The sequence below is a fragment of the Eurosta solidaginis genome, chromosome 3 (genome assembly GCF_040869045.1).
Source record: "Eurosta solidaginis isolate ZX-2024a chromosome 3, ASM4086904v1, whole genome shotgun sequence".
Taxonomy (NCBI): Eukaryota; Metazoa; Arthropoda; class Insecta; order Diptera; family Tephritidae; genus Eurosta; species Eurosta solidaginis.
Genome location: NC_090321.1, coordinates 39,208,670 through 39,235,209, shown reverse-complemented (window position 1 = coordinate 39,235,209; position 26,540 = coordinate 39,208,670). Strand labels below are relative to the sequence as shown.

General features: G+C 36.5%; 1 protein-coding gene across 1 annotated transcript in view; it reads right to left on the bottom strand.

Moving 5' to 3' along the window:
• Positions 1–6,735: 6,735 nt before the first annotated feature.
• Positions 6,736–26,540, bottom strand: part of LOC137243592 (DNA fragmentation factor subunit alpha-like) — a 195,973-nt gene continuing 176,168 nt past the window's right edge. Inside the window, exons 3-4 of the mRNA XM_067771438.1 lie at positions 16,449–16,687; positions 6,736–7,592 (exon numbers count right to left, since the gene is read on the bottom strand). Of these exons, the coding sequence (XP_067627539.1) occupies positions 7,043–7,592; positions 16,449–16,687 (789 nt within the window). The 3' untranslated portion in view covers positions 6,736–7,042. The remainder of the gene's footprint in view (positions 7,593–16,448; positions 16,688–26,540) is intronic.

Below are 26,540 nucleotides of genomic sequence, written 5' to 3'. Positions count from 1 at the left end.
TTCCTGTTTTACGTTTTGCTTTAACTTTTACTTTTACGTTAACTTTCGTTTACCGACATCTAACTTACTTAATCCTAACATGTTAATAATAACATTGACTATTACTATAGCTTCCATTATATTCATAGAACAAAACGTATATGTCACTATTGCACAGGGTGTTTGCTTTATAACAGTAAACCATCATAGTACACCCTGTTATAATATATTTCTTGATCAGTTTACAACCTTTTAAAAGGATAACTGTTTGTTGATTGGATGCTTACTTAATTTGGAATAAAATAATGAAGCAAAATCGATGCATTACATATTTTCGTGTGGGGCTGACACTCGCAGTATATATGTATATACCATTGTGAATGATAACTAAGTGTGATATCTTATCTGTCAAATGCCTGACAGGATGTTCAATATGGCTACTTTTTAGCGTTTTGACATGTTGTTCAATATGGCGGCGCCTATCTTCAGCGGGTGATAGAAAGAGATACAGAATGAGACAGCGATAGTCAAATACAAATCAGGTGATTCAACCACTTTGGAATTTTGGCGTCTATGCAGAAGATATCACACTTAGTTATCATTCACAATGATGTATACTTCGGTAACAGGGTGAACACGAGAACATGAGAAACAATTTTGTAGCAACTGCTGTATGAGCATGAATTTTCATACGATAGACGATTAACGCTTGCGTAAAAAATCAGCATTCATATTGCGATTTCCACACGCCCGATATATGTACTATTGTGAATGACAGCAGAATTTTGTTTACAAATTTTTGTGAATCTATACGAAACAGATAGCAAAACAAAATGTAAATACTAACAATTCATTTGTCTTGTACGTAAAAGTGGCAAAAGTTTTTAAAAGCTGTAATAAAAAAATGTTTTATGCAACCTCTGTTACCTTTTATATAAACTCAAATGAAGAAATTGACGAAACTCGCATAGAGGACACTGAAAGAAGAAAATTGAGAAATGCTTCCAATATTCTTGAAATGAACTCTACACTGTAAGTGCTTGACATACTAAAAGTAAAAAAAAAGTTTAATAAAAAAAATTGATTTCAGAGTATGTCTTAACAGAAATAAAAGACAGTTTGCGCGCCCGTAAAAATAGGTCATCCATCCCAAATATTTTGAGGGTTTGTGCCACTTTAAGGTTTCTTGCCCAGGGTGTTGCAACAGAGTATTGGGAATGAGGCTTTAGTTGGATTATTTTGGATAATATAATAATTTTATATTTACTTTTATTTAAATAGCTCCCAACGTATCGTGGAAAAATTTATCAGCGATAGCTAACATAGAAAATTTAACAGCTGATGCGATAGTTAGCGTATAGCAATACCACGATAAACGATAAACGCTAACGATCGGCTTTCACACGCTAGAATTTATTTCATAATACGGTATAACAGATTGCAAGCGTTTATCGTGTATCGTATGAGTTCATAATAGGGGTGTTAAATGTAATTTTAGAATATAATTGCTACATTGTTCCATTGTGACCACATAATTTTATATTAGTAAATACTTTTATTGTGCTATTTTTTATTTTTTTTATTGTTTTTTTAGCGGGATCTTATTTTGTGTTAGGTTGTAAAATTGTAAAATTTATGTCCTAATATTACACATAAACTATTTGCGTGTTTACGTAATTATAGTGGCATTTATAAATTGACTCTTCGTTTTGTTTATATTTTTATTTTTTTTTTTTACTTTATACGTTGAACATTTAACATTAAAACAATCTTAATACATATTTACGTAGATGATTCAACTTTTGCGTTGTAGTTTTCATTTTATAATGTTTTGAGTGAATTTGACAACGAAATATGTGTTGTGTCTGGAATTTGAAAGTTTATATGGACACTTACCGTTACAGATCAATGTGAATGTATTGATGTTGAGTACACATTTATAATAGGAGTTGGTGGTATTGTACTTATCAAGCTAATAAACAGTTTAACATATATATTTCATTAAAGAATCTTTGCTACATACTTACGTGAAACTAAATCAAATTTGCTGCTTTTTTCACAGCAACCATTCAAAAAAGAGTCATAATTCGGACCCCTTCCGCTCATTATGAGCACAATTATGAGTCCGTAATGAATGTTTTTACCTTCTCGCGATGGTCCCCTCATATGTCATATATGACACCTATTGGACTCATAAACAGGTCTTCGCTTACTTTTAAAAAACGATTTTCATTTCAAATTCGGAATCATTATTGATCATGTTTGAAAAAAAGATATTTTGAAGGACGCCCTTAGAATAGACAGAGTACGAAAGCAGCATGGATGGCGTATCTATAAGCAGGACTTACCGATGCCACCGAAGTCAGCGCTAATTGGTTGCACAGAGGATTGGTTGTCATGCCAGGGGATTACGCGGAAGTCGTAGTCAAAAAATGTCCCAAATACTTACATCGATAAGATGCAGAGACTTTCACCGGCAATAAAAGGTAAAGTGTAAAGCGAACTCATATCGGAATCTTGAGCTATTAGCATGATCGTGGAGTTGCTCTTGCTGTTCACGATGGAGTTGTGTATGTGTAAAAACCCGATTGTGTGGGTGTGACGACCGAAAGCAGTTCGACTTATGCGCCAGCATAAGAAACTGACTGAGGAACAAAAATGAGTGGATAATTTGAGTTAAAGACAAAGTATAGTCAGTATGGAGCGCTCTTCGTAAAGAAAAATTATAAAAAAAAACCTTAGTGGTTAGGCGATGCCTAACTACAACTTAAAAGAAAAACAAAAATAAAAAAAAAGCTAGAAAAAAAGTTCGCACAGATTCTCTCTGTTGAATCGTTCTTTGCTACGTTTTAGTTTTCGCAACGAGTTAAGAAGCTTGGAGTTTTCCCACGGTAGGCATGCCTATTTTAAGAGGCGACCAAGGTCAACGGGCCCCAAAGTTTGAAGAATAAGAAATAAATGTGCTCGTGGTTGTCAAGGTAAGCCTAACATGGACGAGTAAACTTCTAAAAAATATGTAGATTGCTTACTAAATTACTTGTTAGAACTCAAAGGCCAGAAAACTTCCATACATTTTAAAGAAATACCTCAAAGATGATAAGGTAAAGCTTAGAATGAGTTTCATCGACAGCCATGCAAGGAATGCCCTTCAGCAAGACTTCCTAAGAAAAAAGATAGTCAAGCGCTTCAATTTCCATGCACGGGCAACTACATCTGCTCTTCGTTGAGAGCGATTCACGAGAACGATCTTGAAAAGTGAGTTGACAAAGTACTAAGAAAATGAGCTGCTCCTCAGCAAGCGAAAACGCCATGTCTTATAACGAAGTAATATTTTTAGTGAACTTTTTCCATAAGCTCTTTCTCCGAAATCGAAATGGCAAGATTTTGCAATTTGAGCAATTTCATACAATTAAGAAAGGAATAAAAATGGAGAGGCTTTCTAATCCGTGGAGCTAGAGCTTGCATACGCCTCTATCACATTCCACAAACATGGAAATGGTTATCGTTCCAAAGTTGAGCAGAAGAAACAACGAAATGGACAAAGATCTCCTGCCAATAATTTTCACGTACCTCTTTCATTCGAAACCAGAGCATGCGTACCTGAAAGGAAGATCATCTGATATCACACTTTAAGCTGCAAATGAGTCGATGGAACAGAATTCGCCTTTTATAGGGTAGAGATTGAGTAAATAAAAAGAAATTGGATATCTATTTTCCGCGAGCTACAAGCTGTGCCAACGAGAGCAAGATTTAATAAGGATATTTGAGCACAATTTATGACCACTATTAAAGGGATCTTGGTATAATCCAAGCAAAACGGATCTGCTACGCTTTACAAGAAAGTAAAAATATTCTGCAGACTGATAAGACCAAAATGCAACTGCACCACTCCTCTCGGAGGCAAAAAAACATCCGCATTAAGTTATTCAAAATACTTCAAAAAAAAAATTGAAAATTTTATATTTTCTTGCTGATCCTTAAAAGAGGTCAAAGTCTTACTACAATAAAATGCTGCATACTGGAACGAATATCCTTCATCCCTTGGCAAATTTGGTTTGAAGACAAACCGGTTTCGGTGTCGCGCTATCATTAGTGTCATTTTTCGTTCTCGTTCTTCGTGACAACGAAAAATGACACTCATGATGGCGCAACACCGATATCGGTTTGTCTCCAAACGAAATTTGACAAGGGATAACGGCAGACCGTTCCAATATGCATGAACTATCTACCCTGTTGGGAAATTAACAAAACAAAACGAAACAATAAAATTCTTAGGAATAAAAATTGCGTTCAAAGCTTCATCTTGCTATGAAAGCTAACAGAACTTACCTTAAATCCACCAAACAGAATTCTATCGCAGTACTTCTCATCGCCGACAGAGTTTCAAATGATTGTTTGAGTAACAAGCGAAAACTATTCCACAATACTCTTAAGGGTACCTCTGCTCTATTATAATATCGCCTGTGGGTAAAAAGTTCCTTTGGAAAGAGCATGGGTCGAGATAAAGGTGGAAAATTCGAGCGAAGTTTGGGATCTTAGAAACGGATTTAAAGTAGTTTACTTGTTATTCAGATACTTGAATATTTCTAAGATCCGTGGCAATGCAATATGGCGGGAAAATATGTACTAAGGGGAGTTCGGACCGCGTAATTTCAATAAATAAATAGCTTCACTAAATTAAAGAAAAAACAAGTGAGGACGGGGCTGTCTTCGGCTGTGCCGAAGACTTCATACCTTTCATAAATGGGGCTGAGCAATAATCTTATCCCGTTCCTAATCTCCAAATAATCAGATGTATAAGATAAGAAATATATAGATGTACATACCTAAACGATTTTTAAGATAAATATAAAATAATAAATGGCAAAAAACCCCCTTATCTGAACGATCGGTTGTATGGGATATATATTATATATAGCTCCTATCGAAATGATTTTTACAGGAAATCTTCTATGATACATTAGAATATATATCACCAAGTTTTAAATTTTTATATTGGAAACTAAGGGAGAAATGGCCAAAAATCTTTCTATCTAAACGATCGGTTGTATGGGATAGGTATATACTATATACAGATAGCTCCGATCAAAGTGATCTTTTCAGGAAATTTTCTATGATATTTAGAAAAAATATCACAAAGTTTAACGTTTTTATATTGGAAATTAAAGGAGAAATAGCTAAAAATCTTTCTATCTGAACGATCGATTGTATGGGATATATATTATATATAGCTCATATCGAAATGATTTTTACAGGAAATCTTCTATGATACATTAGAATATATATCACCAAGTTTCAAATTTTTATATTGGAAACTAAGGGAGAAATGGCCAAAAATCTTTCTATCTAAACGATCGGTTGTATGGGATAGGTACATATAGCTCCGATCAAAGTGATTTTTTCAGGAAATTTTCTTTGATATTTAGAATAAATATCAGAAAGTTTAACGTTTTTATATTGGAAATTAAAGGAGAAATAGCTAAAACTCTTTCTATCTGAACGATCGGTTGTATGGGATATGTATTATATATAGCTCCGATCGAAATGATTTTTTCATGAAATCTTCTATGATATATTAGAATATATATCACCAAGTTTTAAATTTTTATATTGGAAACTAAGGGAGAAATGGCCAAAAATCTTTCTATCTAAACGATCGGTTGTATGGGATAGGTATATACTATATACATATAGCTCCGATCAAAGTGATTTTTTCAGGAAATTTTCTTTGATATTTAGAATAAATATAAGAAAGTTTAACGTTTTTATATTGGAAATTAAAGGAGAAATAGCTAAAACTCTTTCTATCTGAACGATCGGTTGTATGGGATATATATTATATATAGCTCCGATCGAAATGATTTTTTCATGAAATCTTCTATGATATATTAGAATATATATCACAAAGTTTAACATTTTTATATTGGAAATTAAGGGAGAAATTGCCAAAAATCTTTCTATCTGAACGATCGGTTGTATGGGATATATACTATATATAGCTTCGATCAAAGTGATTTTTTCAGGATATCTTCTATGATATATTTGAATATATATCACTGAGAGTCACGTTTATACTTTTTAAATTGTGGCAGGAATGACCAAAATCGTCTTATCTGAACGATCGGTTGTATGGGAGATATATGTTATAGTGGTCCGATCCTATCGGATCCGACAAATGTCTAATATAACACAAAAATACATCCTTGTGCCAAATTTCATTGAGATATCTCAAAATTTGAGGGACTAGTTTGCGTTCAAACAGACATACGGACAGACGGACGGACGGATAGACGGACATGGCTATATCAACTCAGTTCGTCGCCCTCATCAATTCGGTACACTTAATGGTGAGTCTATCTTCTATATTTCTCAACGTTACAAACATCGGACCAAAGTTAATATACCATTTCATGTTCATGAAAGGTATAATAAAACATATTCACGGTATTTCTCAGTGTGTACTTTTTGAGTGCAACACATATACATATACGAGGAGTTATATGTCATTGAGTGCACAATAATGATCTATAATGCATGTGTGGATTTTTTGAGTGAGTCCTTTAGTGTATCTCTTTTTTTTGATTTGATATACTTTATGAATTACCTAAAGTATTAGTCGGTACCATACGCCAACTAACTCACTAAAACTAATTCGCTAGCAAAACTCGTTAATATTTTTTTTCCTTTCTTTTCTATGACTATAAAATCTTTCGTAATTCAATTATATGGTTCACTTTTCAGCAAAAATTGCATATATTATTTTGCAAATTTGATTTATTCAGTTTTCGGTTGGCTTTTCTAGTAGAGCGACGGCCAAACGACCGCTTACATATGAACACCAAACAATTTTAATTAATGACTTTCATAATATTTACGCATAAATCGTACGTTAACTTTCAATTACATATACTTAGACAATTGCATATTGATTTTTAATCGCTATCAATTACTGCAACAATAATTCGCCCTACAATCACATTCACAAACTCCTTTAGGTGTTAGCTTAACCCTTCTCCTTGCATATGCTCTCCATATTTCTTGTTATGCTATTAAAAATCGGTAGTCATATGTCGTTGGTTTTGCTACTAGTATTGTTGTTGCTATTATTCGCAGCTGTTGTCATCATATTTTGTTGTTGATTATTATTTTGTGTATTTGCATTTATCATCGCCGCCACTGTTGATGCATGTGCCTCAACAATGGTGACTACATCGACTGTGGTTACTTCAGTGTCCATTGTTGTTGCTTTACGTTTTATGGCTGCTGTCATCGCTGCCGTCGCTACATTTTGCACTTTTTCGATTGTCTTATTCAGTTTATTAGTTGGTTGTGATTTTTGTTGGTGTTGTTGTTGTTTTTTCTGTTGATGGGGTGTCGATACGGCTAAATTAACTGTGGTTGTATTTGCTGTTATAGTTGTTGTTGTTGTGTTTGTATTTGTTATTACTGTTGTTGTTGTTGGTTGCGTTGTATCCATATCCAGATAACGATTAACTTCCATATCAATGGCTTCCGCCTCTTCCAGATAATCCTCAGAGCAAAAGATAGCGCCCTCACGCAAAAGCTTTAACAGGTTAATTCGGTCCTCAGCGTTTCGCTTTGCACACAATGGTCTGTGGAAGGGAAGAGTAGGGGCACAAAAATGTCAATAGATGATAAATTTAGGAAAAATGTTGAGCTATAATTGAGTTTAGTATTTGAGTATGAGTATTTGAGTGCAAGTACTGAAGTTAGTGGAATACGCACGTACAAAAGAATAAATCTCTCTATATTTATATTATATATATATTTTTTTTTTCAGTGAAAGTATTTTAGATAAATCAGTGAAGTGGAGTGAGTGAAAATTTACTAATAATTATCACTGCGTTTACAAAGCAACTTAAATTTGTTTGGCTAAACAGCATAAATTATAAATGAACAAAAGGATAATAAAAATATCTCATAAAGTAAAACCAATAAATACGTATTGTAACGAATTTAAAGGACTGTCGATTAGACAACACTTTCTGTTATTGTTCGAATCGTTGAACTATCGAATAAATAACTCAAATATTAGGTATAGCAAAATGTTCTTTATTGAAAACACTACTTTGGTAGTCGTACTTCACAATCAAATTACTCGCGTACTTCACTAACAGCGTGCTAAGACCCAACTAATCAAGCATGATTCCTCAGCTTGCGCTTCGCCTATTTCTCTAGGATTCTCTTAAGGCCTAACACAGTTGTCACCGAAATTGAAACTGTGTTTGTACTGGTAAGTGTAAAATATTCGCAGTGGTAGTTGTTAAGTCATAGTGATAAGCGACTACTAAACGAAAGAGAATAATAATATGTGTGAAGTGAGTGTGAAGTAAGCACGAATCATTATTTCACTAGCTGACGACCACTGATCTAGACTTTTCACGAGCAGCCTGCTCGCATAGTTGCTTACTTATTTCTCATTTCTGTACTCATATTCACTTTCGTCCTCATGTTATATGCGCGTATATGTGTTAGTATTAACTTCAGTGCTTTAAGCAGTTGCTTACATGTAGGTGTAATCAAGTCTGAGCTCTTATGCGCTCTCACTTCTATGCATATGTATGTATGTATATGGCTAAGTAATATGCGCTGTTTATTGCAATGCACATGCATGCATACGTGTCTGTTTTTCTCTCTGAAAGCTCCGATTTGAAAATATGATATTGCATTTCAAATCTTAGATAAGTTATATGGTTATTTTCGTCATAATAGAAGCGTGGCAATTAGCCAAATATGGTAAAAAGCAGTTTGTGTGTTTGTTCGATGTGCACCGAACGCTCAAACAAGCCTTTAGGGTGTATTTCACCACATCCCTTGCACTTTTATATAGGTTAGGTTAGATTGAACTGGCCGGCCTATGGCGACCTCACATAGACGGAATGAGTCCGTAGTGTTACCAGAAGTTTATTTAACTACCAAACTGAAAACCCCTATCAAAAACCTATTTTATAAAATAACTCCATCCTCTTGGCGAATACTAGAAGCTTCCTAGGACTTAAGCCACTTGCTGTTTCTAGATCTGACAGCTATATCACCCCCATAAAGCTGGAGTCTTAGCCTGGCAAGCGCAGGGAAAGAGCACATAACGTGCTCGATCGTTTCCTCCCCCAACCAGCACTTCCCACATCTGATATTACTGACCAAGCCTAATTTAAAGGCATGTGTCGCCAGAAGGTGTTGTCCAGTCAGAATATCCATCATGAGTATACAGTCCTCCCTTTTTAATGATAGAAGCAACTTTGTTAGTCAAAGGTTGTAAGACTTACACATGATCTTCGACACTTTACAGCCCCGCGCTTGGGCCCACGCCTTTCCCGCTTGGTCGATCATGTCCACTTCTCGCCTTCTCTTATCTCACCCAATCTAATTGGAACGCCTAGTGAGCAAGCTTCAAGGGATGAGCTCTTTTTAGCTACTTCATCCGCTTTTTCATTCCCATCTTTCCCATATGCCCTGGGACCCAATATAGATTTATGATTTTCCACGTCCCTATTCTTTCCAGGGGTTGCTTACACTCTAACATACTTTTGGATGCTGTGCCTTGCGAGTTTATTACCTTAATTACTGCTTGGATGTCAATATAAAAGTTAACACGGATGCAGTTTAAGCTATTCTTTTCTAGTATGCTTTGAATACGGCTAATATTTCCGCTTGAAAAACGCTACAGTGATCTGGCAAGTTGCAGGATCTGTTTGTTTCCGAATCTCCACAGTATACAGCAGACCCTACTCCTCCCACTACTTCGGAACCATCTGTGTATCGCCTCGTCCGCCATTTGAGCACCCTTGCGCCAAGAACATAACAAATAATTTGCAGTCACTTTTACTCAGTCCTACTGGAGTCTACGGGAGTAATGACATATCTTATTCATAACGAGGAAACAAATTCTGAGCAGAATTTGAGAAAAGCATTCAAAGCAATGGAAACTAATATGAAGAAATATCCAAGCAAAAAAAAGCAAACAGAGTTAGTTATTCATTAGATTGGGTCGATTTATTAACCGATATCGCGCCATCGATTTTTCAATAGGATTTGGGCCCCGGAAAAAAAGTTCCACTACGCATACCCAAAAAATTAATTTTCGAGCCTGCGAAATTTCATTTTTTTGACTTTTTTTCGGCTTTGATTTTTAAGGTTTTTTTCATGGCCTACTAAAAAAATTTTCTTTTGATTGTAAAATTTTCATATATACCGGCCCAAAAATTTCCGCTAAAAACGTTGGCGATAACAGTTTTTTGAAAAAAATAAAATGGGTCGGGCAAGGTATAGGTACATATGAAAATAATTTTAGTAGGTCAAGAAAAAAACCTTAAAAATCAAAGGCGAAAAAAAGTCAAAAGATATTAAATTTCGCAGGCTCGAAAATTATTTTTTTGGGTATGCGTATTGGAACTTTTTTTCCTGAGCCCAAATCCTATCGAAACATCGATGGCGCGATATCGGTTAACTTTCGTCCATACAGATCGACCCACCCTTTTATACATTTTAAAACCTGTGACAGTCCGCTTGTTTGTCTAGCTTGAGCGAGGACTGTGGGCAAACATTTGTAGTTAGTAAATTTTATCATACCCACAGATGAATGGCAAATTGCAATGCCGGAAATGTGGTAATAAAAAAATCTGACATCAAAGTTGCGTATAAATAATGCACTACGTTGCTGCAGCTGCTCAGTTTCAATCTTCTGCGTCTCGTTCACATTTTTCTTCACGGTAGGGTAATGTGGAATCAAACCAACAAAGCTATAGGTAGTGGACTGCCGCTTCACCAGTACGAACATATTGTAACGAATTTACTTGCAAATCCTCTTATTTGCCCTTTTGCTAAGTGCGTATCACTAAACTGTTGAATAAATAACTCCAATATTGAATAATGGAAAAATGGCCTATATTAAAGTACTTCGCAATAACACTTATACTGTTTTCACACAGACGGCTTATTGAATAATAAAGGCAGTTTTCTACATTAAGACGCTTATTGAGCTCAATCTTCCCTACAAAATTCGAATCTATAATTATTTCATTAGTAGCTAATCGAATGCCTAATGAAGTCAAAAGCACAATGCAACTCTGTTGGCAGCCTTCCGCTTCTAAGTTTTTGGTGTGTTCAGTGCTTAAAAATGTCATTTGTCAAAGTAAATGTCATTGTCTGCATGGCGGAACGATACAAGGTGGCCGCATCGAACAGCTGATTATAACCTTTTTTATTTGATTTGATACATCAACTACCGGCGCAGTACGATTTTGACATTTGTCCATCGAATTTACAAGTACATGGAATTTTTTTTATGTTTGTAGGTATGTCACCATGCTGCCACCTTGTAGCGTTCCGCCATGATTGTCTGTCATATAGAATTGTCATTTTATTCGCTTGACATTTCATCCTTCATACTAATCGAGCAGTTACTTCTGTGTGAAAGCAAACAATTTACGATTTCATTAGAAGGTGAAATGAGATCATTAAGTTTCTGTGCGAAAACAGTATTATACTATGCACTAGCTTGCTTAATAACCAAACTGACTGATAGCTTAAATGAAACTCTACTATCAAAATAATACTGCTATTGCTCGCTAGATAGCGTCTGAATCGAAACTTGCCCATAGCGCCTCTACCGCTGATGCTTTTATACTCTGTGATTTCTTCGTGGCATCTTCTAGGCGCTTCCAGAATTTTACTTAGTTATAAATTTCTCAGCTACAACTACAGATGTATAATTTCTCATTTGAGTAATACTTGCACAAATTATTGCCCTCTCTTGTGACAACTCAGATAAGATATATGCATGCGTTTGTGCATTGTTTCTCCGCTGCTCGTATACGTACATATGTGTGAAGTGAGTGTGAAGTGAGCACGAATCATTATTTCACTAGCTGACGACCACTGATCTAGACTTTTCACGAGCAGCCTGCTCGCATAGTTGCTTACTTATTTCTCATTTCTGTACTCATATTCACGTTTGTCCTCATGTTATATGCGCGTATATGTGTTAGTATTAACTTCAGTGCTTTAAGCAGTTGCTTACATGTAAGTGTAATAAAGTCTGAGCTCTTATGCGCTCTCACTGTTGCCTTCTATGCATATGTATGTATATGGCTAAGTAATATGCGCTGTTGCAATTTACATGCATGCATACGTGTCTGTTTTTCTCTCTGAAAGCTCCGATTTGAAAATATAATATAGCATTTCAAATCTTAGCTAAGTTATATGGTTATTTTCGTCATAATAGAAGCGTGGCAATTAGCCAAATATGGTAAAAAGGAGTTTGTGTGTTTGTTCGATGTGCACCGAACGCTCAAACAAGCCTTTAGGGTGTATTTCACCACATCCCTTGCACTTTTATATAGGTTAGGTTAGATTGAACTGGCCGGCCCATGGCGACCTACAAAATTCGATTCGTTTATGTAGAAGATACATAATGATTGAATTATTGATGTGAATTTGCATCACTGCTTAGCATCGGCTTAGAGATAGCAGCACCCCTTAGTTTTGCTAATATTCGTAACAATATTTTGTATACACCAGAAGTCGGCAGCAGCTACAAATGATTTAATAAAGTGTGGTAAATGAAAACAGATTTTTTATAAAGCAATACACGTGGCCACATACAAGTAAATATTTAGATGTGTGTATGTATTGCATGTGTATGTAGTGAAGGATGCGGCAATACAAAGTATACAACACAAGCGGCTCGTTGATGCATTAAAGTTCAGCATATAAGCAATTAAATGTGTTTCAGCAGCATGGAAGGCCAACAAAGCCTAGACAGGACAAAGCTATGTATATTAATATGTAAGTACATATGTAATATATCAAGAAATACATATGTATGTATAGTAGATATGCAGGTTTTAAGCTGACCAGCAGCTTTAGTATTACTAACACTCAAACAACCACTCATATGCACTCACACTTGCACACCCTCATATCATTCAATCATTTTTTAGCGCCTGAGCTGATGGTCAGCTGCCATTTTCAAGGTGATTTTCAATTGCATTGTGTTTTTGTCCCATGGGCACTCGCTGGCTATGCATACAAATACCTTAACATCTTTATGTGTGAATAAATATAATTGTATCGATCGGGTGTTTGTGTGAGTTTGCTGAGTTTGAATAATGCACAACGTCATATGCAGACCACAAAACCACGCACACATCTACATTTGCAACAACTAATAGCATCCCAGTAGCAAAAGAATTCAGAACTGAAAAAGGTAAGTGAGTTGGTAATAGGTTGCCGGGTGAGAGAAGAAACAAATTTCGTTTTAAAATCGTTGTTGTTATTTTGAACAAAAGTATTTAAATCAAAGTATTTGTGTCGGTAATCTGAAGAGCTGATCAATTCATTTCCCCAAGTATGTGAGTTGGTAATCATATAATTGACTGGTTAATATCCACTGGTAAGCGAGTTGTTCAGGTATGAATTTCGTAGGACATCGCTGTGTTAAAATTCAGCGATGACTTCAGCAGTAGACCCTCACTTTGGCTATTAACAACTCATTTCCTATCTATTACCTTTTGTTACTGGGATTTAATAGATAATAACGCAGCAGGAGTGCCTCTGCTAGAATACCCGTATGCCCGTGGAAGTTGTATAAAATTATATTTATATATGCATGTGTTTTTACATTAAATACAAAAAAATATCATTAATTGCGTGGTTTTCAACGTATTTCCTCTACGTATATTGAAGCTAATGACGGTATTACATTTAAACCTTTATTTAAAAGTTTTGATGGTGTAACGGTTTTCTCAAAATCTGGTGCGTAACTTTTTACCTAGGTCAATATTTGGACACTTTTTGAGGATGAGGACCAGAAATGGATCTTTTGAGAAAAATCGAGTTTATGGTTGGATAAAGAAGGAGAGGGTTAGCGAGGAAAAACGGGAAGATAAAGAGTTAAAGTGCACGAGGCAAATATAAGGACGAGTAAAGTATGACAGTCGAGGACATGGAGTAAGAAAGGTAAAATGAGCGCGAAGCGTTAAGAGAGGCGAAAAGGAAAAGCAGAGTACGGACACACTTGGACAAGGCATAAACGAGAAGGAGACAAATGAAATGGCAAGGAAGAGGGATAGGGATATAGACAAAGTAATGCAGAAGGAGATTTAAGGGAGGGAAGAGGGAAAGGAGGACACGATAAGGAAAGCAGTGCCCCCCAGCGGGTTAGGGGGCTTAGAATATACCCGCGGTAGGTATGCCTGTGGTAAGAGGCGACTAAAATACCAAATTGGTTCAAGGGGTTGCGTAGCACCACCCTTTGAAGTGGTTGCGAGCACAATATATATAGCTTCTCCAACACAATTGTCAACCTCACCTACTCGTGGCGAATCCTGTTTCTTTAACAGCCGAAGCTCTGGCGACCGAAATTAACTCATGGATCTAGGGAATGGGAGGGCGGTATGGCCTAGAAGGTTTCATGTGGTCATAACAAATCGTGCCCGAAATTGTCGAGCTAGTACCTTAATTGTGCTTGTTACCAGAACGTACCGCATCTGCATATGTCAAAGGAACATCAACATCGATAACACTCCACAAGGCCTTCGGAGAGTATCATTATTTTTTTATATATTTTATTTATTACGACTCTTAGAGCCTAGGTCAACACTTAAAAATATTAAAAATATATTTAAAAATATTATTGCATTAATTAACACTAACTACTACTATGTATGAAATTGAACTTGAATTTGAATTTGAATTTGAAACATGTAACACAAATCCATTCGAATTATCGCTACAAAAACAACAACATAAGGAAAGCAATAGAAGAAAACAGACTTCCCATGAAGACTCGCGTAACTCTGGATATTATAATGAGTTAATCTTTTACGTATCTAGTATCAACACCCACATACCTAATATTTGTTTTGCGTGTAATATGTCCCTACGAGTTGATGATAGACCAATCGGGAAAGGCGTGGCACCAAGCGTAGTGTAGCAAAGTGTCGAAGATCATGTACAGGTGTTACGATCTTAAGTTAAGGAACTTTATCACAAAAAAGAGAGGACTGTAGGCCCATGATGGTATTCTCGCTGAATGCTACCTGGGCTACTGGGCGTCAATTGCTTTTAAATTACAGCTCTCCAGTGATAGCAGATGTAGGAAGTGGGGCTGTAGATGAAAACGATAGAGTATGTTCTATCAGTTATACAGTATTTACCCCGAGGACGGAACAACTATATCATATAGGTCCTGTTTTTGTTGCGTATTTTTTTTAGTTTGGACGTTGAGCAAGCGTCTGGTAACATTATGGACATAATGTATCACCACCTGTTACCAACTATCTTTTCAATTGTAGTATGGAACCAACACCTCTAACAGCCATGGCTCTGTGGTTCAACTCTGTTCAAACTACATGTTTCATTGAACTTTAATTTGACTTTATCGATGACAGTCTGTGAGTTAATGCAGTTATTGAATGCGGTAAAGCACTGCTACACGGATAAGGAAAAGGGTAAGGGTAAAATAAAAAATCACTTCAAATGGCCATTGCGCTCATTCAAAATGTACAGCAAGTCAACTCAAGTTATCTAAAGTGACCGTAAGGTCAACTATTTCAATTGTTTCGCACATTCACAATAACGGTTGATTGTTTTCGCAAAATTTTTGTTCAGTCGAATGAAAAGAGCAATCTTTTATTTTAAGTAATCGTATTACTATTTGCGTTTCCTATATTTTGGTTCCATTTCCCTCGAAGTAGTCAAAAGGAAATTTCCTAAATGACCATACAGTCAAATTAAGAGAGTTTATAAAGTCAACTGAACTGATGACGATAAAGAAATTTGAAGTGGTCATACAACAACAACAACCGCTGACCTTATGACATACCCCAACATGATGAATCTATCTTGTTCCTTTTGTTTCAAAATTTTCTTTATAGAATGGAGCTGAACTCTCGAAAAGTTCTCGAAAAGCTCACGAGAAACAATCAAGAATTGTTAAAATATAAAGAACGAACTACCCTAATGTAAGTATATATACGTGTCTGCGCCTTTAATGTGTGTTGCTATACGCCTTCTTTTTAAAAATTAATGGTGTCCTTTGCTCTTGATTAAATCGTGTGGTTTACAAATTACTCGTCTTTCCTTTTTGTTTTGGGTTAAAACAAAATGATTGCACAGTGGGTTGTTTTGAAAAAACTTGTCCCGAAATCAGATATCTTAAGAAACGAATGAAATAGAGGGGACCACAAATTTTTTAGGGATTATGTTAGTTTTTCGAACTGTGACTCACTGCTTTGAAATAAATAACAACATAAACAATTAAGCAAAAAACCAAATGAAAAAAGCGTGCTATCAAATAAATAAATATAGGAAATATATACATAAGTACTACATACACACAAGCTTAGCATAAATAATTGTGTTAAAATAGTAATAATAATTTAAAAAAGCACATCGAGACAAAGATGTTGGGGGATAACCACCACATCTGGGCCTCTCCCCCTAACCTGCCTGAATCCTTCAATTGATCCATCAACTCCTTGCCCGTTATGTCCACCAATGAATCAGGATCCATATTTGATAACGAATCCAAATCCGGATCGCTCAATTTCGCACAATTACAAAGATTTTGTTCCAATTGACCGACTAATTTTTGTATGCGCGCCGCATCTTTTGCTGCATCGGTGGTATCGGCAGATTGTTCACCATTTTGACGATGTGTTGTAACGGTGACATAGTTCGAGGGCTGAAAGGAGAAGAGAAAAAAATTGAGGAAAATTATTAAAGTGATATTTTGCTGAGGGTTTTAGAAGCATATGCTGGTTTAAGGGCCAGATTATGTATGACGCAGTGAGAATTAGCTGAACATACTGCATATTACCAAAAACTTCATAAAAGCATTCAGGTTTTCTGTGACCCTCCGAAGTGGATGAGTGCTCTTATATGATAGGAAGTTTGGCTCACATGAGACAAAATTACTCGTTGCGTTATACATAATTGGCCCCTAAGTTGCATATGTTCCTAAATTAAGTATTTCATTAGCTATGTATTTTAGAAGTTCATAATTTACATAAAGCAAATCTATTCTGCCTTATGTATGTACGATTTTTCTATATTTACTCATCCTTAGCAAACTCAGTCGCTCATACGCATTCCATTTTAGTTTCTGCTGTAAAATCTGCTAAGGAAATCTTGCAAGTTTTTGTTCAGTTCCATTTTTGATTTATTTCTCCTTTTTCTCTATTCCCAATTACCTACGTAAAATAACTCATATTTAGATAATGCCAACTCCCTGTCACGCTGTCGTACGTTTTGCCAATGCACTAGTTTTTCATTAATATTTACGAGCATTTCGAGTTTGAATTATGTATCAGAGCGGCCAAAGTAAATGTAAATATGTTTACATTATACTGACCCATTTCAACAAAACAAAAATAATCTCCACTTTCTGATAATATTAACTCAAATAGTCGTTATGGTCTCAAAAATTTCCCAGAAATTTTATACAAAAATATCAATGCTCAGGTTAGGTTGAACTGAACGGTCTGTGAGGACCTCACATACACTGAATGTGTCCGTAGTATTACCAGAAGTTTGTTTATAGACCAAGCTGAAAGAAACTATCAAAAAACAGGGCCTATGTTATAAAACTACTCGATCCTTTTAGCATATACTAGTAGTTTTCTAGGACTTATGCCACTTTCTGCTCCTACATGTGACAGCTGTATCAATCCTAATGGATGGAGTCTTAGGCTGGGAAGCGCAGGGCACAAGCACAAAATGTGCTCGATCATTTCCGCCTTCGAGCCGCACTTCCTACATCCGCTATCACCGCTATCAATCCAAATTTAAAGATACGTCTGACGCCAGAAGGCAGTGTAATGACTGTACAGACTTATCTTTTTAGTGATAGTAGTAACTTTGTTAGTTTTACGTTGTAAGACCTACGCATGATCTTCGTAACTTTGCAGCCGCCCGCTTGCGACTTCGCCTTTCCAGTTTCGACGATTATGTGCAACTCTCGCTTTCTCTCAAGCCCGCCCAATCTACTTGGGACGTCTACGGAGTAATATTCGAGAGATGCGCCATTTTTGGCTAGTTCATCCGCTTTTTCATTCCTTTCTATTCACACATTTCCTTGGACCCAATATAGATGTATGCTGCTCCTTATCCTGATTCTTTCCAAGGATTGCTTACACTCCAACACACTTTTAGATGGTGGGCCATGCGAGATTATTGCCTTAATTGCTGCTTGGCTGTCAGTTTAGGAGTTGATGCGGTTGTAGCTTAAGCTATTTTCTTCCAGTGTCTCTACTGCTTTGGTAACGGCTGCTGCTTCAGCCTGAAAGATGCTACAGTGATCTGGCAGCTTGAATGATTTGTTTATTTACACATCAGCACAGTTGACCACATACCCTACTCCTTCCACTACTTTGAAACCAGATGTGTACACGTGTATTGCCTCGTCTGCCATTTGCACCCTTTCACCAACCATCCACCTATATTGTGACGCTAAGAGCACCTTCGAAGCGCAGATACAAAATCAGGTAGTCTGTGCGTCATATAATTCGAAACGCTATACTACTCTGGCCGTATGGTCTGCGTTCATGCTGCCTCGAGACACTGTGCTTCGTTGCAGTTATTAACACTATGTTCTTTGATACCAGGTCTACAGGTGGAGTGCGCGGAATGGTATATACTGCAGCTGTCGGATATTTTTCTTCAGGGCTCCCGTAATGCTTAGCATTTATAGCCTGCATACCCCTCTAAGTTTTTGAGGTAGCTTCATTTTTTTGTGAATGTCAACCATAGAAAGACTTCATAGTATAGGATAGTCTTTAGATATTTTGTGCAAGCTATCTCCTGCAGAGTCCCCCATCCTGGCTTGGCCCTGGTCTGATTTGGCATTAGATATTAGAATGGGAATTTTTTTGCTTGTTCTCAGCGGATACGGACTCCAGATAAAATTTTTCAAGAAAAAGTCCACTAGGTCATAGTTGTAAATAAAGTTAGCATTATGAACAGTTTGGGATTTTGAATTAAGTATAAGTGCATCCACAAGAAAAGACGGGTGCCGCAGAGTATGGGATGGGACCTACATGTTTTACCCCGACTCCGAATGGCACCTGCAAGGCAGATGAATATTAACAGGGAAGATTTTCATGACAGAATTCCATTTCCATTTCCAAATCACTGTCGAGAGAAAAACTTTTATTGAAAAAAATTGTTTAACCCAAGATTTTCAGTTCGATAGACGGAGCACGCTAATATCACATCACGCCCGCCGCCGCTTAAAATATAGTTCCAATACGTGACCAGACGGCTGATAGACCTACAGGCTTTCAGTAATAACTCCTCATCATTTATTACATAGTGCTGCCGGCAAGTTTTAATATCTGCTTCATGTCTCCCAAATTTTAGAATGAAACGCAGTGATAAGTATGTTGCAATTAACAAGGTGTTCAGTTGCGATCTCAAGGGCGGTGTCCTCGTCATAAGAAAGAATTAAGTGAGTATAAGTGTAATCTTACGCAAAGTAAAACTGTTGCTTTTAAAATTTTATACTCAACTATTAGTTAGCTTGAGCTGGTCGGTCCGGTAGCACCTCACACAAATTTTATAATTCTGTGGCGATAGCAGAAGTTTCTCCGACTACCATAATGAGAGCCACTATAAAACACTACGACCTTTGTTATGAAAAAAACGTTTATTTCAAAGCAAATGCTTGACGCTATCTGCAGTCCAGTTACTAGATATAACAGCGATATCACTCCTTACAGTTGGAGTCTCTGTGTGGCGAGCGCAGAACATCAGCAAAGAATGTACGCGAATAAATAAGTATCCTGTAACCAGCGCTTTCTATATATGCTATCACTGACGAAGCTTTGCTTAAAAGTATGTGACGCCAGAAAGCATTGTCCAATCAGAGTAGCCATCATGGGCCTAAAGTATGGTGTCTTTGCTGAGTCATGTCCGGTGAACTCCGTTACCCCAGTCAAATGATTTATTCTTAAAAAATATGAAAGCAGTCTTCTTGGGTAGATGTTCATAACTCTGACTCAGCTACAATATACTGTATATATATCCTACATGTCAAACATCTCTTCACCTGTTGAAACCGCCATTTTTTATTTCGGAGGCGCTTTATGACAATTCGTGTATGCTTGGTTTCTGTTCGATAGGGCGAACCTCTGTCAACCTTTGAACCACAACGTGGAGCTCGATGGCGAATATAAGGGTAAGATTAATAATTTGAAAAATATAAACAACGTGACTTCAGAACGGACAAGGCGAAAGCTGTTTCTTCAAAGCCTTTTCTCACGGAAGTGGGATTTGAACCCGCACTCCTACGATGGTTGAAGTGTCACAAGCGCATACAGCCACGTCATGCCTTAGTTGTTGTAAACTTATCCCAATTGTCAAAACGCTTGTTAGGCTGATGTCAGTACATAATTCCCGTCTGCCAAAGAGGTGTCGAATTCGTAACACTCCCCTAAGCCATTGGAAAGCATTTTTGCGAGTACAAAAACACCAACAAGTAAATCTTTTGAAGGGTTTGTGGAAATAAGGAACATATAGAACAATCATCTGATTATGACACTATAGTAGTTACTTTATGTAGGTAATTGGGTTTCGACAGAAAACTATTGAGAGGATGGAAAATAATGAAATCAGCTAAAATTTGAACATATTGTTACGAATATTAGCAAAACTAAGAGGTGCTGCCATCTCTAGGCCGATGCTAAGCAGTGACGTAAATTCACATCAATATTTCAATCATTATGTATCTCCATAAACGAATCAATAATTGCGTCTACACATATGTACGTATACGAGCAGCGGAGAAGTAATGCACAAACACATGCATATATCTTATCTGAGTTGTCAGAAGAGAGGGCAATAATTTATGCAAGTATTACTCAAATGAGAAATTATACATCTGTAGTTGTAGCTGAGAAATTTATAACTAAGTAAAATTCTGGAAGCGCCTAGAAGATGCCACGAGGAAGTCACAGAGTATAAAAGCATCAGCGGTAGAGGCGCTATGGGCAGTTTTTCGATTAAGACGCTATCTAGCGAGCAATAGCAGTATTATTTTGAAATTCAGTTTCATTTAAGCTATCAGTTTGGTTATTAAGCCAGCTAGTTGCAAAGTATAAGTGTTATTGTGAAGTACTTTAATAAAGGCCATTTTTCCATTATTCAATATTGGAGTTATTTATTCAACAGTTTAGTGATACGAACTTAGCAAAAGGGCAAATAAAAGCATTTGCAGTAAAATCGTTACAATATAGAACAATCATCTGATTATGACACTATAGTAGTTACTTTATGCAGGGAAGTGGGTTTCGACAGAAAACTATTGATGGAAAATAATGAAATAAGCTAAAATTGACAAAAACTTGCGAAATTTTCTTTTTATATAACTCGTTTCCTTTATTCAAATTCAAAAAGGTGACAGGCAGCCTCTTTCAAAGTTTTCTAAGTTATAAGTGCTTAAGTAAGGGAGTATATAACAAGGGATATAGTAGGGAGCATATAACAAGGGATATAGTAATTAGAGTGGGATGTTAACATTGGTTTTTTACTACTGAACTACTTGAATGGCTTGAGATGAAGAGCTTTTTATGCAGTCTTTTGTATATAAGTCATTTTTGCTCACAGCCACCCTAATAGAGGGAAAGACAGTAAGCCTTCATACTTACAAGAAAAAAACCGCACGATTTCAATATTTCTTATTACGATTCACTTTTCATTGCATAGTAACTCCCCTATCTGTTATCTGTTAAATAGACTCAAGCTTATGCAAACAATTTTGGCAGTGATTACATCGTAGATTTTTTAATGAACGCAAAAGAAGCGTCAACAAAAAATTTCCGAAGGAAATAATTAATGCTTGAAGCATTTAAGTAAATGAGTTAAAAATAAAACCAAAGATACATTAACTATTAAAATGCTTTAACAAAGGGAATCCCTAGAAGAAAGAAGAGCTACCAAAAAATAATTAAAGAAAGTGCTCAATGCTAAGTGCTATCCACGAAGATTTCAAGCGCCGGCATTTTCAACAAAAATTAGCACACTCTAGACGCTTTAGTAGACTTTGTCTCTCCTGCTAGCGATATGTTAGTACAAAATTTTGATCAAATATATCTGTAAATAAGTATTTGTGTGTTTAAAGGACTTCTTAAGTCAATTTTATTTATTTTTCATACCTTTCATGGACATGAAATGGTATATTAACTTTGGTCCGATGTTTGTAACGTTGAGAAATATATAAGATAGACTCACCATTAAGTATACCGAATTGATCAGGGCAACGAACTGAGTTGATATAGCCATGTCCGTCTCTCCGTCCGTCCGTCTGTCTGTATGAACGCAAACTAATCCCTCAAATTTTGAGATATCAATGAAATTTGGCACAAGGATGTATTTTTGTATTATATTAGATATTTCTCGGATCCGGTAGGATCGGACCACTATACCATATATCTCCCATACAACCGATTGTTCAGATAAGACGATTTTGGTCATTTAGAAAGTATAAACGTGAAACCCGGTGATATATATTCTAATATATCATAGAAGATTTTCTGAAAAAATCACTTTGATCGGATATATATATAGTATATATCCCATACAACCGATCGTTCAGATAGAAAGATTTTTGGCAATTTCTCCCTTAATTTCCAATATAAAACGTTAAACTTGGTGATATATATTCTAATATATCATAGAAGATTTCCTGTAAAAATCATTACGATCGGAGCTATATATAATACTAGCAGACCCGGCATACATTGTTCTGCCTTAGATTTGGCCTATCTGCCTACATTTTAATAAGCTTTTTCCGTCTAACTCTGCCCAACCCCTCTACACTTTTTCCTAATCTTTTTATTCACTCCTCTCTCCGTCTTTTTCGCTTCATCTCCATCTTCGTCTCATTCTATCTCTTCCTCAGTCTCCTTCTCTCTTTTCTCTTCTCTCAAGTTTTTCTCCTTCTTCTTCATCTGTTATTGCCAGTCCCAGAGGGTGGTATGTATTTTATTCCAGTCCCATTCCAAGTCTCAGTCCCAGTCCTATTCCTAATCCCAGTCCCAGTCCTAGTCCTAATCCCAGTCCCAGTCCGTCTCTGGTATACTTCCCGCAAAAAAGCATCGTAAATACTAATATAGGCAAATTTATATACGAAATTTCAGGCAAATCGAATAGGAGGTATGCAAATAGGTATTTCGGCTTCGCATGCATATTTATCAGTTTTGCCAAGTTGACGCGACTAAATCGAATATCACAATGAACTTTAGAGCTATCATCAACAGCTTTCATTTGATATCCATATTGTATAAACACATTCTAGGGGTACCCGGGTCCACGTTTTGGGCTATATCTCGAGACCCTATCCTCCCAGTTGTATTAAAATTATCCTGTACTATAGCACTCATCAACAGCTTTCATTTGATATCCATATTGTATAAACACATTCTAGGGGTACCCGGGTCCACGTTTTGATCTCAAGACCCTAGGCACGTAGCAAAAAAAAGGTAGACGTTAGCCGATTCTCAGATCTACCCAATATGCTCACAAAATTTCATGAGAATCGGTTCAGCCGTTTCGGAGGAGTTAAGCCTCTAAAACCGTGACAGAAGAATTTTATATATTAGATATATCCCATACAACCGATCGTTCAGATCAGGGGGTTTTTTGCCATTTTTTATACTCAGTTGAGCAGAGCTCACAGAGTATATTAACTTTGATTGGATAACGGTTTGTTGTACAGGTATAAAGGAATCGAGATAGATATAGACTTCCATATATCAATATCATCAGTATCGAAAAAAATTTAATTGAGCCATGTCCGTCCGTCCGTTAACACGATAACGTGAGTAAGTTTTGAGGTATCTTGATGAAATTTGGTATGTAGGTTCCTGGGCACTCATCTCAGATCGCTATTTAAAATGAACGATATCGAATTATAACCACGCCCACTTTTTCGATATCGAAAATTTCGATAAATCGAAAAAGTGTGTTAGTTCATTACCAAAGACAGATAAAGCGATGAAACTTGGTAGGTGAGTTGGACTTATGACGCAGAATAGAAAATTCGTAAAATTTTGGACAACGGGCGTGGCACCACCCACTTTTAAAAGAAAGTAATTTACAAGTTTTGCAAACTGTAATTTGGTAGTCGTTGAAGATATCATGATGAAATTTGGCAGGAACGTTACTCCTATTACTGTATGTATGCCTAATAAAAATTAGCAAAATCGGAGAACGACCACGCCCACTTTTAAAAAAATAAAATTTTTTAAAATCAAATTTTAAAAAAAAGTTAATATCTTTACAGTATATAAGTAAATTATGTCAACATTCAACTCCAGTAATTATATGGTGCAACAAAATACAAAAATAAAAGAAGTTTTCAAAATGGGCGTGGCTCCGCCCTTTTTCATTTAATTTGTCTGGGATACATTTAATGCCATTAGTCGAACAAAAATTTACCAATCCTTGTTAAATTTGGTAGAGGCTTAGATTCCAGGACGATAACTGTTTTCTGTGAAAAGGGCGAAATCGGTTGAAGCCACGCCCAGTTTTTATACACAGTCGACCGTCTGTCCTTCCGCTCGGCCGTTAACACGATAAATTGAGCAAAAATCGATATATCTTTACTAAACTCAGTTCACGTACTTATCTGAACACACTTTGTATTGGTATAAAAAATGGCCGAAATCTGACTATGACCACGCCCCCTTTTTCGATATCGAAAATTACGAAAAATGAAAAAATGCCAAATGCTATATCAAATACGAAAAAAGGGATGAAAAATGGTACATAATTGGATTGGTTTACTGACGCAAAATATACCTTTAGAAAAAAATTTGTAAAATGGGTGACACCTACCATATTAAGTAGAAGAAAATGAAAAAGTTCTGGAGGGGGAAATTAAAAGCCCTTGGAATCTTGGCAGGAATACTGTTCGTAGTATTACATATATAAATAAATTAGCGGTACCAGACAGATGATTTTCTGGGTCACCCTGTTCCTCATTTTGGTCGATATCTCGAAAACGCCTTCACAAATACAACTACAACCACTCCCTTTTAAAACCTTCATTAACCTTTAATTTGATACCTATATCGTACAAACACATTATAGAGTCACCCCTGGTCCTCCTTAATGGCGATATCTCGAAAAGCGTCCACCTATAGATCTAAGGCCCACTCCCTTTTAAAATACTCATTAACACCTTTCGTTTGATACCCATATTGTACAAACGCATTCTAGAGTCAACCCTGGTCCACCTTTATGGCGATATCTCGAAAAAGCGTCCACCTATAGATCTAAGGCCCACTCCCTTTTAAAATACTCATTAACACCTTTCTTTTGATACCCATATCGTACAAACAAATTCTAGAGTCACCCCTGGTCCACCTTTATGGCGATATCTCGAAAAGGCGTCCACCCATAGAACTAAGGCCCACTCCCTTTTAAAATACTTATTAACGCCTTTCATTTGATACCCATATTGTACAAACAAATTCTAGAGTCAACCCTGGTCCACCTTTATGGCGATATCTCGAAAAAGCGTCCACCTATAGATCTAAGGCCCAGTCCCTTTTAAAATACTCATTAACACATTTCATTTGATACCCATATCTTACAAACAAATTCTAGAGTCACCCCTGGTCCACCTTTATGGCGATATCTCGAAAAAGCATCCACCTATAGATCTAAGGCCCACTCCCTTTTAAAATACTCATTAACACATTTCATTTGATACCCATATCTTACAAACAAATTCTAGAGTCAACCCTGGTCCACCTTTATGGCGATATCTCGAAAAAGCGTCCACCTATAGATCTAAGGCCCACTCCCTTTTAAAATACTCATTAACACATTTCATTTGATACCCATATCTTACAAACAAATTCTAGAGTCACCCCTGGTCCACCTTTATGGCGATATCTCGAAAAGGCGTCCACCCATAGAACTAAGGCCCACTCCCTTTTAAAATACTTATTAACGCCTTTCATTTGATACCCATATTGTACAAACAAATTCTAGAGTCCCCCCTGGTCCACCTTTATGGCGATATCTCGAAAAGGCGTCCACCTATAGAACTAAGCCCACACTCTTTTAAAATACTCTTTAACACCTTTCATTTGATACCCATATCGTACAAACAAATTCTAGAGTCACGCCTGGTCCACCTTTATGGCGATATCTCGAAAAAGCGTCCACCTATAGAACTAAGCCCACATCCTTTTAAAATACTCATTAACACCTTTCTTTTGATACCCATATCGTACAAACAAATTCTAGAGTCCCCCCTGGTCCACCTTTATGGCGATATCTCGAAAAGGCATCCACCTATAGAACTAAGCCCACACTCTTTTAAAATACTCTTTAACACCTTTCATTTGATACCCATATCGTACAAACAAATTCTAGAGTCACGCCTGGTCCACCTTTATGGCGATATCTCGAAAAAGCGTCCACCTATAGAACTAAGCCCACATCCTTTTAAAATACTCATTAACACCTTTCTTTTGATACCCATATCGTACAAACAAATTCTAGTCACCCCTGGTCCACCTTTATGG